The 16457-nt window shown below is 33.6% G+C and overlaps 1 protein-coding gene across 2 annotated transcripts; it reads left to right on the top strand.

Moving 5' to 3' along the window:
• The first annotated feature begins 266 nt into the window (after positions 1-266).
• LOC130647793 (centromere-associated protein E-like) lies at positions 267-13471 on the top strand. Of its 2 annotated transcripts, none has more exons than XM_057453772.1 (7): positions 267-351; positions 2264-2522; positions 2687-4783; positions 5136-8876; positions 9891-10070; positions 10802-11695; positions 12134-13471. In XM_057453772.1, the coding sequence occupies exons 2-7, from the start codon at positions 2279-2281 to the stop codon at positions 13315-13317; spliced, it is 8340 nt and encodes a 2779-aa protein (XP_057309755.1). In that variant the 5' UTR covers positions 267-351; positions 2264-2278; the 3' UTR covers positions 13318-13471. The 2 variants fall into 2 exon arrangements, with proteins under 2 accessions (XP_057309755.1, XP_057309754.1); XM_057453771.1 differs by lacking the exon at positions 267-351 and adding an exon at positions 1405-1540.
• The last annotated feature ends 2986 nt before the right edge of the window (positions 13472-16457 follow it).

Genomic DNA, 16457 nt, shown 5'->3' with positions numbered 1-16457 from the left:
AGCTCTTGCGAAGAGACAAATAAAAAACTCGTTTAGATATAAAAACTTAACAAGTCATAGAACCGAAGTTATTGTTTTTATGTTCATAATTTCTTTTTGTTTCTACTTGCAAAACCATGCTCAAATATTTCTTCAACCACCTTCTGCATTGTTTGCATCACGTGACTTAATTTAATTATCACCTTCCGCATTGTTTGCATCACGTGACTCAGTTTAATTAAAGTGAAAAACTTCTCCATGGTTCAGCTGCATTCAATAAGAGTTATTGATACACAAAGTTCTAAGAAGAGCTCGCGAATGGAAAGGTAAGAACATCAAAGATTACCAAAGATGTGGTTGACATCACGTCAGGTAGGAGGTGCACGATAATATTTTAGTGATATTCAAACTTCACATGATTTCAGCTTTAAACTTGCTATTTTTATACTTCAATGTTATTATTTATCAGAAAAAAAATATTCTTTTAAAGATCTATTTATATGCACGTTGTTGCATTATTCAGATTTAGGCCATTTACTTCACTTCTAAATTTCAGTTGGGCAAGTTGTTTAAGTTTTGATCCACATTTCAGTCTTAGCCCATAAACATCTCGGTTTATAACAGTGTGTAAGCGTAGATTCAGGTTCGGTCCAAAAATTGCAACACCAAGTGTAAGGTTGAAAAAAGTGTTAAAAAGGTTCACGTTGCTTCAAAAGACGTGACAATTGGTCGCCGTGTTGAATTTTTTTAATAATTTATCATAAAATATAAAAGCAGATAAAATACCAAAACGAAGTTTCTCGTTGAGTTAAAAATACACCGAGAATGCGAATTCTCCGTTCTACATTTCCTCCAAGGTTATACGCTACTTGTCTTGTATATTTGAATCAGCCAATCTGGACTCTAGAGAGGAATTCAGAAAATATGTTTTTGTAACAGAACTATGATTAATGTCTGGACATCGCGGTGTAAAAATTAAACAGCCATTTGTAATCTCCTGCCGATCAACAAACAAATGAAAACAATTATCTCGTGTGTCTATCTATGCCTTATTTTTCAAAAAGTTTTCATCGACAAATAGGATTTTTCAGCAAATTTTTCAAATCAAATTTTAAGAACTGCTAATAGTTACGCAGATTATGCACTGGGAACGAAATCGCAAATTACTAATAACGTCATCATTATGTTTTTATTGGGGGATTTTCGAAATTCCCGCTCTTGTTATTATTCCAACCTCGTATTCAGTGTCCCTTACGGAAACTATCATATCTTAAGCAAGGGGTTGGTGAAAAACGAATTTGATAAAAACAAAGTCGAAAGATAAATAGTTAGCTGTACCCGCTTCACTGTGTTATTATTGCATGGACATTATAAATAAACAAAATAAAAAATATGTTTACATTCTTTAATGAAGCTGAATGTAATGTGCAAACCACAGAACAAAAAACATATTTGTTGTGTAATTTGCAGAACAAATATTTGTATACTGTGATTTTTTCGTATCTAATTAATTTTAACAAACTAAGAAAAAATACAATAATAAGAAGAGAATGACACAAAGGTAAGAATATTTCTATTCAACAATTTTGTTGTTTCCGTTTTATCTTAATTAACGGAATTGCTTCCCTGCCAAAATGAAAAAAAAATGATGCAAGCCTTCAGTTTTGTATAAGCTAGTAAATAAAAAAGTAAATAAAAATCAAGTGTATAGAAACACAGCAACTTGATGAAATTGGAATACACTGTGCGAAAGCAGGGTAAACTTTTAAACACCTCAGATACTGCAGACCTTTAAAGTGTTAAGGTGATTATTAGGGTTTTGGGAGCATTTTTAAATGTTATAGTATTTTCTTACTTAAACATAAGAAAATCTTAGTTTTTTGGAAATTGATCTCCTAAATTCGAATCATAGGGTACGAGGTGGAGGAGCTATAATTGAGTTTGACGAATTTTGTGAATTTTTGACAGTCACCCATAGCTGTCAGTGTTTATAAGAAAGTTAAAATTAGACGAATGTTTGAGTTATCCTGTAATAACGTGAGTTATCAATATTTTGTATTTATATGCCAGACCTGGAATGGTCAACATGCATTTGTGATATACGTAATGTCAGATATGGAGTTTACGTATACGTTGGAAAAGGAAAGCTTCTTTAAAACCATTACGATAGACAATGGTTGTCCTTCTAAATTATTCAACACCCTCTCGCTTAAATAACTTGCTTAAATTTAAGATATGTTTTGTTTATAAGTTTGCCATTTTTTTAATTTTTTTCTTAATTTAGATGTAGTTATTCAAAATGATGACGTCGCCATATGTGAATGAACATCGGGTTCAAAGCAACAACTTGAAACTGCTGCAAAAAATGATGGAAGAAAGTAATGATGATGAAGAAAGCATGGTAGCCCATTGGAAAGAATACTTTAACAGACTTGATGAATATACTAAAAATGGAAACATTGACCACGTGGAAGATATTAAACTCGAAAGAGATATCCTTCGGACTGCACTGTTACACACCGTAGCTAATAACGTAGAAAAAGGTATGATCTATTTTAGACCTGCTGATGTTAACGAGTTAATCAAAATATATTTCGAACTTATAAAGTAACATTGTTAGAATTGTTTAAAAATCCGAACGTGACCTTTAGGCAAGTTACGTTTTGTTTATTTACCCTTGCCAGCATACCCTACAATTCTTTTTCAGGTCAAGACACAGAACATTGGAAGGTGTCAGAGACACTTCAAAACCAAATTACTTGTATGGTAGCCAGGAAACTTCTTCAGGAAATAAAATCTCAGTTAGTCAAGCAAGGAATGAAAGAACCGAACATGAAAGAATCAATCATCAAGGACATTGACAATTACTTGAATATCCCCTTTCGTGAGCATTGTAATGGTGATGATGAATTCTGTCTTACGGACGATGTTTATTCAGGTTGGAAGAAGAATCAACATGAGTTGAGAAAAAGAAACAAGAAAATGGAAAAGTTCAGTATCACATCTGATAAAAAGTTAAATGATATCGAAAAAGAAATACGAAAAAGTCAAGAGAATAATCAAATATTTCGCCAAACTTTAGATGAAGCTTCTGACAAAATCTCAGTATTAATTCAACAATTGCAAGATGCAAATATGCAATCTGAATTTCTTCAGAAACAAATCAATGTTGTTGATGAAACTGTATCCGAAATGGAAAAGTGCAAAAGAAGAACTGAACAAGAGTGTACTCAATTACAAGAGGAATTATTCGAAAAACAAGAATCGTTGGTTCATCTATTAAAGCGCATAGATAAAGATTTAGAGACAAATCTACTAAAGCATCAAGATCACTTGGAAAAGAATGAACATTTCAACGAAGCTTTAGAGGAGATAGCATCCTGTTATTCTACATTTGAAGAACAGGAAATCGCCATTTTGTCGAAGTATGGCATTTCAAAACCCAATCCAGATATCGAAATGGATTCCACTGTTTTGAGTAATCGTATAAACATGGACCTGAATCAAAAAGTTGAAACGCTAAAAAAAGAACATCGAAGGATGAGTATTGAAAATGAAGCATTGGCAATCCAGAAGGATGCCTTAACTGTCGATGTGGATGATTTATTTCATTTAAATCAGAAACTCTCTGAAGAGAATATGTATTTGCAGTCGCAGTTAGATGTTGTCGAAATTGACGAATACATTGCTAGAGATGATAATCCGAGAAAAGCAAGGATCGTCCGATTTCAGGATGGAGGAAAGTTTAGTGATTCAGATGAAGAAGAAATGCAAATCACCAAAGGTAAAATTGTTCACGTCAAAGATTCCTTAGATGATAAGAAGAACAAACAAAAAGAGGATAGTTTTGAGAAGATTTCTACACTCGAAGCAAAGGTTGAAGAGTTAAGTAAAAGAAATGAACATTTAGCAACTTTTAATATCAAAGTACAAGAAATCTACGATGAAAATAAAGAATTACTTGAAGAGAATAACAATTTAAACGATGAGATTGAAAACCTTGAGGAAAAGCTAAAGGCACATCAGAAAAGTGAAAACGAAAATGAGAAACTTTATGAAGAACAAGTTCAAAAAATGAAGAAATACGAAGAAGAAAATGATGAATTAAAAGAAAGCATTTTTCACCTAAAAGAGGCTTACCATCCAAAGTTGCTTCACATTAGAGCAAAGAATATTGACATTTTGAAGCTAGAGAACAGCAACAACAACAATGAATCGGAGGAGCTGCTACTGGAAAAAGCTTTAATAGATGAAAAAGACCGTTCAACTGAGTTAGAAAGATCTAACCAGAGTTTGCGAAATATAAATAAAACATTGGCTGGACTTGCCAAAAGAGTAGGCCTTGATAATTTGCAACCAGACCAGACTTATCGAATCAATATCCAATCCGGTGATGATTATCAAGTTATGAGCTTCAGTGGTATTTGTGTGTCGGAGAAAGAAAAGGAAGCAATGAAATTTCGAAGTGGCAATCTGGGAGATGTTTACAGCGTTTCCATATGGAGAGAAGAGGAGAATATTGTTGAAGAATTATCTAAGATGTTGCATGAGAGCTATAAACAGTGTGATCAGATGAAAGAAAAACAGCGTGTAATGAAAGATAATGTTGAGCAGATGACAAGAGAAATAGAAGTTTTTAAGGCAACTGGCGATGCTGGTGTACCAGGAGATATCATACGGACAACAAAAAATAATGGTAACGAACAGTTGCAAACTCTTTGCAGCCTTTTGACTGATTTGGGAATACAAAAACTAGAAAATGGTGTTTTGTATATAGTTCATTTTCAAGCAATGTCCAAGACAGGTTAATTGTTTGTTTGTTTATTTGCTTGTTTATGTTTATTTTATTTTATTTTTTTGTTTGTTTCTTTTACATCTTCCTACGGAAAAGTCTACTGTATGTACTAGGAAGAGAAAATTCAATTGATAGGGCAATCGGCAGTTCAAGTCTAATTAGACCCATCATCTTGGTAACATATGGAAAGCTAATTGGCAGTTCCTACAATCCGCTTAAACGCACCAGAGATGTTCTTTGTTACTTTCAAATTAACGCTTTTAAAATACTGTTTCCCACTATTAAAGTTCACAAACTTTTCATTTCACCTTTTTACTCAGTGATGATGTTAATTTTTCATTTATTATTTTTATTTTCACAGCAACAACAAGAAGGGCCAGCAAAGCATATCAACATTCCTGCAATCCAACGACATTTGATGTTGCAAAGAAAATCATCAACAACGTCGCTGCTGCTGATTTAACAAAAGAGAAAGTTTCACCAAAGAGAATACGGAACGATGATTTTTCGTTGAAATCTTTAGATATATCTTTGCAGGAGATCTTATCAGACGATAGTGCAGGTTCGAGAATAGATAGTAAAGATGATTTGGAGAGATTGTTAAGAATTTCCAAAAGAGAAACTGAAGAACTGAAGAGAAAAATCAGACAATTGCAAAATGAGTTGTCACACTTAAAAGAATGGAGAAAGGAGTTTACCAAAGAAAAGAAATATAGTGACGAAATTATTGATGAAGAAGAAAAGGAAGAAAATGAAGTAACTCGAAAGAAAAAAGAAGATATAACTGAAATCATTGATCTTGAACAAGCATATAAACTATCTGAAGCCAACTGCGTGTTTCTTGAACGCAAGTACAGAGAAGTGGAACAAGAATTGAAGAATGTAAAATCCTGTATTGATCAGCAGAGGGAAGATTCATTTGATAAGAGCGAGCAAATTGATTGCTTGAAACAAGAATTAATTGATGTTAGAGCGAAGCATTTGAAGAACACTAAACTTGTAAGTGAGTTAAGAAAAGATCTCGAGTATTTAGAAAGAGATGTCGAATTTTATAAGCAGAAACTGATTGAGAATAACATAGAATTGATATCTAACCCGTCAACAATTATTAGTTCTGGTGATAGCTATGGTAAGGCTAATGACATTCTCGTATTACAAGCAGACCTTGCAATGGCGACAAGAGACAAGCAGAGTATCTCACAGGAATGTGAAAGTTTAAAAGCACAAATTAAATATCTACAGATTGAAAAGAGGTATTTAGAAAAACAGGTTAAGGACCAAGTGCAAATACAGGGAGATGAGTTGAAAAAGACTGGAGAGATGGTGGACATAACAGAAAACAGAGAAAGAACATCTATATCTTTGGAAAGCGAAGTCAAAGAGCATGGTTTAGCTAAAAAGTATAAACGCACAGAAAAAGAAAATCACCAGCTGCGTCAAGAAATTCAAGAAACCAAAACAGATAAAGGAAGGATTGAACAAAAATTGAAGCTGCAATTAATAGAAACAGAAGCTTTAAAATCGAACAGCGACAATCTACAATCGAAAATTCTTGAACTGGAAAAGATAATCTCTGAATGGCAACCAAAGAAAACAGGTAAACAAAGAAAGGTGAGTACCTCAGCTAAGGAGTTTGCTGTCAAGTTTGCCATCATTGAGGAGCAGAGTAAAGGATTCGAGAATAGCGATAACCTATATAGAGAATGTGAGGTCATAAAGGAGGAAGCCATACTATTGGCTCACGAGAACGAAGAAATCAAAGAATCTAACGATGTGTTGGTGAAAAGAAACTCAAATCTTCGTAGAGAAAGTTTAGCTGCAAATAGTGCCAAGATACAAGTAGAGTTGCTAAAGGAGCAAATCAGCTCACTGGAGAATGAGAATGAAATATTAAAAGTTGAAAGCATGAGAGCAAATTTGTATGACAATGACAGAAAATCTGAATTTTTGAAAAAGGTAAGTCAGGAATTAAATATCCCACTGGAAACAAACGCACTAAGAAAATTGTCATGTATAGTACTAACAAAAGCCTCACAGACAGAATTCGAAATTAAAGATACACAACAAACCCGAAGTTACTCATTAGATGAGAGTGACAATGAAATTGTCATAGAAGAGCTTCAGTTCGTCATCGAAGATCTGACAAAAAGAAATTCTGAACTTAAAACAAAACTGTACAGCTTGGAAAAGAAACTAGAAGACGTGGAAAAAGAGAATATTAGTCTGGAAGATATCAACAATCGTTTGCTGGATCGAAACGATGCTTTAAAGAAGCAAGTTGAAGATAATAAGCAAAATGCTGAAGTTGCAACTTGTGACAGTGCTGATACAGATGATCCAAGCTTAGGTATCAACTTGTTCTTTAAAAACGATATACTTGGAGAATATGAAAAAGCAGAACTGGAAGAAGAAAATAAAGCATTAAAATACGAAAATAGAATGTTAAAAGAGAATACGAATGAAAATGAAAAGCTCATTGATAATTTGAAAAGTGACAGAAAGGAACTTCTTGATAACAACGGCGCGTTAATATCTGGTAACAATGAGTTGATCTCTATCCTGCAAGACTTAAAAGGTGAAAATTTTATCAAAGACTTACTGGCTGACTTGAGGATCCAACGTAATCCTGATTGGCAAAATAATAAATGTCAAAATCATAGTAGTGATCACACTGGTAATAATATTGTGTTAAAGATTGACTCTCCTCTACATGAAGAGGGTGAATCCACGGATGAATTAAAAAAAGAGTTGGACAAGCTAGCTCAAAAGAACTCAGAATACAAATCAACGATTGATCATTTGGAAAGACAACTGCTACAACTTACACACCATTCACAAAATAATGAAGATTTAGATAAAAATGAAACGGTTGATGAATTATTTGCAGTGAAGTTTTTGTTGGAATCGAATCCTGTTGCACATTCTGAAGATTTATTTGAGAAAGAAAGCGATTCCGATGATTTTACAAGTTGCATTCAGGAAGGTGAGTTAGCGTCTGAGATGGAAGACTTTTTTAAAAAATACTCTACCGGAGACCTTGATGATACTGATATTGAGAGTGAGATCGAGGAAGAAGATATGGACAACATGGAGGCTGAACCACCTCATTTGTACAAAGCAGATGACGAACCAGCTAGGAAAATTGGTGAAGTGTCACGGTTTCGCGCCAAAGAACATATTGAAAAGGCGCTTGATGTTTGTCAGCAACAGTTGAGTGAATGTAAACAAAGAAATAAGACGCTGTACGACGAAATTGACGATTTAAAAGAAAAATACCACAAATGTAACAGCGAAAAAGAAGTTTCGCAGAAAGCTCTAATCGCTCTACAGAAGAATTCCACAGAATGTGCAGCAATCGCTGAAGAACAAAACAAAGAGATCGAACGTTTGAAACAAGAGATTAATCAACTCAGACTAAAGGAAACCGAGCTGTTACAAGATGTAAGCAAAGCTGAAGAAAATATTACAGAACTTCAACTATTAAGCAAGGGAATGGAACATGAACAAAAAGAACATGAAGAAAAAACAAAAAAAAGTGAAGTAGAGATTGAAAATTTGAAGAGAGTCATAGGGGAGCAAGAACATCTTATGCATCAATTGGAACTGAACCAATCACAAGCAGATGAGGTAGAAGATATCCAACCAAAATATGAGTTGTTAAAAGATGAACATAAAGAAACGTTGGATGAACTGAATGTAATGATCTCTCAATATAAAGAATGTGAAAATAAAGTTAAGGAACAAAAAGAACAAATAATACAGAAGGAAGAAGAAGTAAGAGAATTGATGAGAATTTTAAAAGAAAAAGAGGTTCAATGTGAACAGTTAAATAATGAAAATGAAGAACTTCAAAAGGATGTAAAAGAACGACAACAAAGTTTGAAAAAGTTAGAAGAATTTTTGTTGAACGAAAATAAAGCTTTATCTGCCGCACAAAAGAAATGTGAGGTGTTGGAACACGATAACAAGAGAAAAGAAGAAACGATTTATCTGCTGAAGGAACATTTGAGCAGACAAGAAAAAAAGGAAATTGACGTGATAGCTATTGATAAAGAAGAAGATAAACCGGAAGATATTTCCTTTGAAATCAAAGCCTCTTCAGGTATTTTTGTTATTTCGTATTTTAAGTATTTTTAAGTGACTCAAGATTATTTAATTTATTGCCTTGTGAGTCAACTTTTCTTTTTTTTTTGAAAAATTAACTGCTCTGAGGCCTGTCCTTTTAAAGTTTCCCCATGCCCCCTCTCCCCTGTGTCTTTTATACCAAAAAATTTATATCCACATACAATCTTGAGAGTTTGAAAATTGACGTCATGAAAAATGTCATGACGTCATCGATTTTTAGCTGATATTATTATTATTTTTCTAAATTTTTTATTTTCTTTAACCATTTGCAGATTGTTTGAGAAAACACTTAAGTATAACAATAAAAACATTTGATTGGTACAGAAGTCAGATTAATTAAAAAAAACTAAATTGCAAAAAAATTTTGTGATTGAATATGACACCAAAACATTCTCCGTTTGTTAAGAGAATCAAGGATTTTTTTTCTATATTATAAGATCCTGATTTCTCCCTTCCCGTTAGAGGCCACTTTTTCAATTTGCAAGCTAATAAGAACTTGTATTTGACATCACATCAAACAACAGCTTGAAAATGAATGTTAAAGTTTATCACACATTTCTGTCAACTTTTTGCTTTTTGTCACCTTAATACGCATGTACACATAGTAAAATTCCAAAGAAACAAAAGTTTTTATTTTTGTATGTTTACATTTGTAATTTTTCTTTTAATTTTTATATCGGTTCCCTTTAAAAGTTTGTCTTTTGAGTTAAAATCAAACAATAAAAAGCTCATATTTATTTCTCAATTTTTGTCAATTCAGGGCATAAAATGCAGGAACTGAAAGTAATCATTTTTTATTGCGTTGTCATTTTCGTTGCCGCTGTCGGTGTCGTTGTCGTTGCTTTTGTCGTTGTCGTTGTCGTTATTGTTGTTGTTGTTTTTATTGTCGTTGTTGTTGTTATTATTGTTGTTATTGTTGGTTTCGTTGTTGTTGTATTATTGTTCTTTCGTTGTTGTTGTTATTGTTGTTGACAATTTTATTTAATTTTAGATGATTCAAAGCAAGCTATAGAAATGTCGCTGGAAGAAGCCGACATGACGTTACCTGAAGTCTGCATCTCCAAAGACAGCTCCTCATCAGTAGAATGCCAACATTGTTTCCGAAGAAGCTTATCATTTCCATCAACAAAACCAAATACTTTCTTGAATTACCCAAAGAATAATTTGCTTGGTAGGTTGCAATGTTACCATAAGAAAAGCTAGACATGTCATTTGATTATTCTTTACTGTATTTATTCTTGAAAATTCGTTTAAAAAAATCTAAACACCGTGTTAAAAACTAACAAGGACAGTTCATTGAAACCTCTATTAAACCATTTATTGACAATAAAATTAGGACTCTGACCCTTTTTATGTGTTTACGCTCCAAGCTAACCTCTTTTGTTCAACACAAGTTGAATACCTAGAAAGAAACATGAATAGTTATCCAGGATATTTTATTTTTTCAATACTCAACCGTTTCTAAGACTTTGGACTTAAAGCTTTGCTGATTATGCTAATTATGCGTGATGATATATAGGTTCTGCATTTTAGATTTAGACATTTCATAGATTCTGCATTTAATATTTTATTAAATGGCCTGTGTTGCATATAAGCTTGGAGCATAATTACATAGAATGTTAGTATTTAGTTATTTATGCCTGTACCAGTGATTGTTTCTTAGCATCAAATGGCGTTATAATTTCGCATATTTTGCTGAACATTCAAGTCCCAAATCTCGAAAACCAATAAAGATTTTTTAAAAAAATAAAAAGATGTTGCACAACTTTCCAAGCTCTTTTATATAAACTTGAGATGCTTTTTGCAGGAGGTAAGCTTTTACAAAAGCAAAGAAATAGCCTTAAGGTCCGAGAAAAAGTTTATTAAAAAATTTGAATGAGTTTTTTCTTCTACTTTGCGTAGGATTAAGTGATGTTTCCGATGTCGAAAGCATTCACGATGGAACTGAAAGTTATACTGAAGATTACGTCTTTAAATTGAAAACAAAACTAAAATTATCGCGCGAAAAAATTCGCGAAAAGAATAAAGTTATTCGCAATCAAAATGTTGATATAGATAACTTTCTGGAGGATATTGGTACGAAGGAAAAATTTATTGACAAATTGAGGAAAGAGATTGAGGAAATTAAGAAAACTGATGAAAAAGAAAAAGAAAAAGAAGTTAATAGGGAAGAAGGAATAATAGAATTAGAAACGCCAAGTTTCTTAGAAGAATCTCTTACAACCCAACCGTCTGAGACTGAAATGGTTAAGGGTGAAGAAAACGTGATTAGCGAATTGTTTACATTTACTGAGCAGTGCTGTAAAGAAATTGACGAACTTCGTGCCTATGTGAACACGTTAGAAATGAAAGCCAATCAAAAGCCAGACTTGAGCAAACGATTAGAAGACGCAATGAGGTGTATCAACAAACTTAAACGGAAAATTCAAACTTGTGTCGATCTAAAATTAATCTCTTGCTCTGAATCAATTGACGACGTGGTGTATGCAGACCCTACTGACAGAGGCTTGTCTACACCAGATATTTTGGACGCCTCAATTGCGTTGGACAGGCCAGGAAAAACCGTTAACGAAATTCGCTCAGATAATGAAAAATTAAAAGAGCAGAATATGGAGCTAAAGAATCAGTTAAAATCATTGGAATCGAGGTTGTCAGAAATAATAAACGAACAACAAGACGATAAAGTAAATAAAGAAGTTGCTAATGACAACGAGAGAGTTAGGTATACTGGTGGTAAAGAAAGTACCCTAAACTTTCTTCGAGCAGACAGTGGATGTGATACAGATCGTTCAACAGGTAAATAATTCTTCTTCTTTTTTTTTTTTTTTTTCTCAAGAAGATCAACTTGAAACTCCCTTTTTCAATGTCCTTGTGTTGGCTTTATTGTGGATTGAATTTTGAGACTTTTGCAAGTTCCAACCAATATAACAGGGTAATCCAAAAAATTATTTGTTTTTGAAATTGTAATGTTGGTTAAAATTTATTGTCATTTGTTAGGAGTCGTAAATAAACAGAAAATAAAGGACTCAGTACTAGTTTTTTTGTCAGCATTTTTTTCATGTCATTCTCCCCCCCAGACCACTTTATTATCACACAAAGAGCTTTGGAAACGCGAATTGACCAAGAGTTTATGCTCTGTTCCCATTCTTAAAAACATATATAGCTAAAAATTAAAATTAGTTTTGTAAAAAAAAGACTAAATTAAGTTTTATATGTGACGCCATTTTGATCTAGAAGATGGAGTTGTGTCAGCAAAAATTGAGAAATTGAAGCAAAAGCTGCAGACCACTGAAGCACAAATCGAGAAAGATTGGGAAATTATCGAAAGCCAAGGCTTCCAACTGGAAAACCTTCATCAACAATACATTGAACAACGCGATGAGAATCGAATGAATATCGAAAACTTAAATAAAATAAAAAAGGATTTACAAAATAAAAAAGATAGAATTGCTTCGTTAATGGAAGAAATTAGAGAAATAGAGACAAGATCTAAAAGTAAGGAGGAAGAGTTGGAAAAACTTCTCGAGGAGAAGGAAGACGGTATAGAAAAACTGCACCTCATGATTTCAGAGTTAGAAAAAAGTTTAACAAACTCCCAATCTCATATCGAAGGTATTTTAAACGATTCGCTTGAAAGTCGCGATCGAGAGAAAGATCATGTGTACCAAATAAACGATAAAGAATCGATGATTGAAGATTCAAAAGTCGAACTAACTAAAGTTAAGAAAGAGTTAGAAACTTTAAAGTTAGGCATGGACGCCATGCCAACAAAAGCGTTAGATTTTACAACTGAGGAGGATCTGCTGTCACTAAGAGATAAAGTAGATGCTTTATCGTTTCACCAAAAAACGTTAAACAAAGATACCCGACATTTTATCGATATATTTAAGAATCAGTTTATCGGAGATATCGAACATTTACGTCATCTCATGAAAGAAATTTTTACGAGACAGCAAATTAGCTCTAAAATTGATAAAAATATGTCGGTTGAAGGGAAGAAATTTGATAATGGCGTCCATATTGGTGAAGCCTCGTTCTCCGAGAAAAATGATGGTAGAGAAAGCAATGAGATAAACGCAGAAAATAATACCACAAACAAGAAAGAAGAAAACAAACAAATAAAGTTAGAGCTGAGAGAACAACAAAATTTAATAAGATCTTTATCTGAAGAACTAAACCAATGCAAAAACAGCTTGCAATCCAAAGAAACGATACATCGATTGCAAATCAATACCATCGTGCGAAGTTTGGCGAAACGATCGAATGTGCTGCCGAGAACGAACGGTAAAATTTTGGTACCGACGCTTGATTTAAGCAAAACTTCAAGCAGGATGGGCTCAAGTGAATTCTTAGAAGCTTGTTTAAAGAAAATGGACAGTGATTCGAAGGGAAAGGAGAACGAAACAAATCAAGGATGAACAGGCAATCACTGGGCTGGGTATACACAAAAACTGTACATCTGCTTCTAACAAGGACTACCTGCATACTTGGAGATCTATAACTGAAATATGTAAGGTGAAATATCCGAAATATAAATATGAGTATAAAAGTAAATATATCTATATATTTTTACGTCACTTTGCATTGCTATTTTGCCTCCATTTACGCGAAGTAGGGATCTTATTTGCTTTGCAAGAACATTAACATTTTCATTGGCAACAACTCTTTTATTTTGCTACAAAATTACTCAATGATCTTTACTTTACTCAGTATACCAGTATACTACCTGGAAACTGTCTCTATAATAATAGCCGTCGTCTGTCTGTCTCTGCGCGGACCCCCGCTGAGTTAGAAAATGATGTTACGGAAACACGAATATCAAATGTGATATATTTTCATCCACTTTTTTGCGACGGGTAAATATTGTCCCGCCTCTCAGACAAAATCGAGTGATGCTAAACCACGCACAAAATCTTTAAGCTGAAAAAACAAATGCGATATAGTTTTATCGACTTTACTCTGACTTGTGTTTTTTCACGGGCTGTCGACTAGTTATCAGTATTATTGGCTAACCAACAGACCAATAGCTTTTATTAGTAGTACATCAACTTTTAAGAGTAGTAAGCACAGAATGTTTTGAGTCCTTACCCATCCACGAGTAAAATTTTCAGTTTAAACTTATTTCTTACAAAGACTGATAATGATAGCTCTTTAATTAACAAGATCATAAGTAGAATGTAGCAAGATATAAGTTTCGGCGTGTAACGAAAAAATGTATTGTCAGAATTTTTTAATGCTTCAGCTATTGAAGTTAACATTTAAAGGTCGGTTTCTACTAACATAAGAATTTGAGCAACTATTGAATTGTTGAACAACCGTTGCCGCACCACAGTTGTCGTTACCACTTCAGTGGAAACACATATTGTACAACAAAGTGACAAATGGTCTTTTACACTAGAAATGTAAAGTTTGTCATTGCACAACAACAATTCTTAATTCAATTGAACCATCCTTTAAGGTGAATTTCACTCAAAAACGAAATCAAACGGATAAAAACGAACATTAGCGATTTCTGGAATTTGATTGGTTAATGAATTTCTTTTTCCGATATGTTCCCATCCAAACTGAAAGTTAAAATCATTTCAACTTTCCTTGTGAAAAGAAACGGAAAAAGTATAAAAACAAAAGAATTAGCGCACAGCCGGTCAAATTTGAATGTTATTTTTGTTCCGTTCCCTTTCGATTTGCGACTGTGAGAAGAAATCCAGCCTGCAAGCCTCGCCCTCAAAATCATTCGATAAGAGAAAACGCCCCCATGGGCTTCATCAAGTATTTACGGAATCTAACAATATTGATGTATTCTTACCAATGACTATAATTTTTTTTATAATTATAACCTTCCATGCGCTGATTACACTATAATTGAATATAACTGATAATTGACAATTAGCACAATTCACAATTCATGTCCATCCATTTTATCTCTAGTTTTTTTACTCTTTCGGTCCCAGGCTTTTTTCAGTATCTTGTATTGTGTTTACTATGACAACATGAACTGCAAGAAATTGAATTTTGTGTTTACACTTTAACGGCTTAACGATTGAGAACGAGAAATACGTAAGACAAGGATTTATTTGATTTTGGTTAAACTTACTGCGTCTAAATTTCACCTGTGGAGGAGAGAGATTCAAATTACGAGAAAAAAGAGCACTTAAAGCAGAGGTAGAAATTAAGCGTATTATCCTCTAATCAAGGGAAAGGGATTGTCAATAAATTTGGTAGAATGTTTGCGTTTGTCAGAAGCAAATGTTGTTGCTGAAAGAAAGCTTCGTTAGAAATTAGGAGATCTTGTAGCCGAACACATATACTTGGAAAAAATCATGTTTATCGTTTCTATATTTTTGGCTTTATTTACAAGCGCGCTTTTCAGTGCGTGGCGACTGCAATGCACTCTCAATAAAACATCAGCTGGATTCGATAATCTGCAGAAATGCATTATTCAAAATGTGGTTTTCGGAACAGTCATTCAAGCATGTTTTGGCTCCTTAAACGTTGCAGTATCTCATTTATGTTTTAACGGAATTGGTGACGGTATAAGGTGTATCTTAGATGCTGGGATGACTATCTGCATTGATATATCTACGTTGAATCTGTTGATGTTAGCTTCCCTTCAAGAAACCGTCCTTAGGCAAACACCTTTACATCATATATCAGCAATTTTGTGTTGGGTACCAGGACTCTTTTGCGCATTAGCAACCATGTTTACTTCAGCAGCACGGTTTACTCCCAAAGCAATGAATATATTTTGCTGCATGAATTGGGAAAGCGAGACCACAACAGAAAATATATTTTTATGGTGTATTGTTCTTCTTGGTTATATTCTTCCGTGTGTGGTAACCATGGCTTGTTTTTTTAAAAGCAGATATGCCAGTCACAGTACCACCTGGTTTCCACGAGTGGCTGCGAATAAAATTACAAACATTGCAGTGATTCGCATTACCCTGGGTAGTTTTTACGCGCTTTGTGTGACATTGAAACTTTCTGGATACAAACACCTTATCACAAACGAAATGGATTTGCTGGGTATCATTTTGCTGATCTCAGCATTTTCTGCTATACCTTACTTGCTACATAAAGAAGTTGATAAAGTGCAGGCGAACCAACGAAAATAGATGCTGTCTACATTGTACATCACAGACTTTATATTGCAAATATTCTAATACACTAAATAACTCGAAATTTTCCCGAACCATTTACATCAGAGAAAAAAGACCATTTACTTTAAATTGTGATTACTCTAATATCTATTTCTACTATGACTACGGCGATTTATCAATTAAGCAGCCGGGTTCTTTAGTGTTTCATCGTCTAAGGAAAAGCCTATTTCAGCGAAGCGCTAATTATAGATATATAAAAACAGAAGAGAATAAAAACTGGACCAAGCTTTCTTATTTATATTCTTTTTGGTTATCTTACCCATTTCTTCCTGAATACGAACATTAGTCGCAGAAAATTAGAATAAGCACCTGTTTCTTATGGCGGAGGGGTTCCTACAAAATTATTTTCCCAACACAGGATGGACGTTTAACCGAGGATTAACATTACGAAGAAATGGACA

Source organism: Hydractinia symbiolongicarpus, chromosome 6 (assembly GCF_029227915.1).
Source record: "Hydractinia symbiolongicarpus strain clone_291-10 chromosome 6, HSymV2.1, whole genome shotgun sequence".
Lineage (NCBI taxonomy): Eukaryota > Metazoa > Cnidaria > Hydrozoa > Anthoathecata > Hydractiniidae > Hydractinia > Hydractinia symbiolongicarpus.
This window is presented reverse-complemented; position numbering and strand designations above follow the sequence as displayed.

What these genes read in the sequence shown, in the direction of transcription:
- LOC130647793 (XM_057453772.1), top strand. Translation starts at nt 2,279, where the DNA reads ATGATGACGTCGCCATATGTGAATGAACATCGGGTTCAAAGCAACAAC. An exon ending in TGAAATCAAAGCCTCTTCAG is followed by an intron (nt 8,877 to 9,890) that starts GTATTTTTGTTA and finishes ATTTAATTTTAG; the next exon opens with ATGATTCAAAGCAAGCTATA. An exon ending in CCCAAAGAATAATTTGCTTG is followed by an intron (nt 10,071 to 10,801) that starts GTAGGTTGCAAT and finishes TACTTTGCGTAG; the next exon opens with GATTAAGTGATGTTTCCGAT.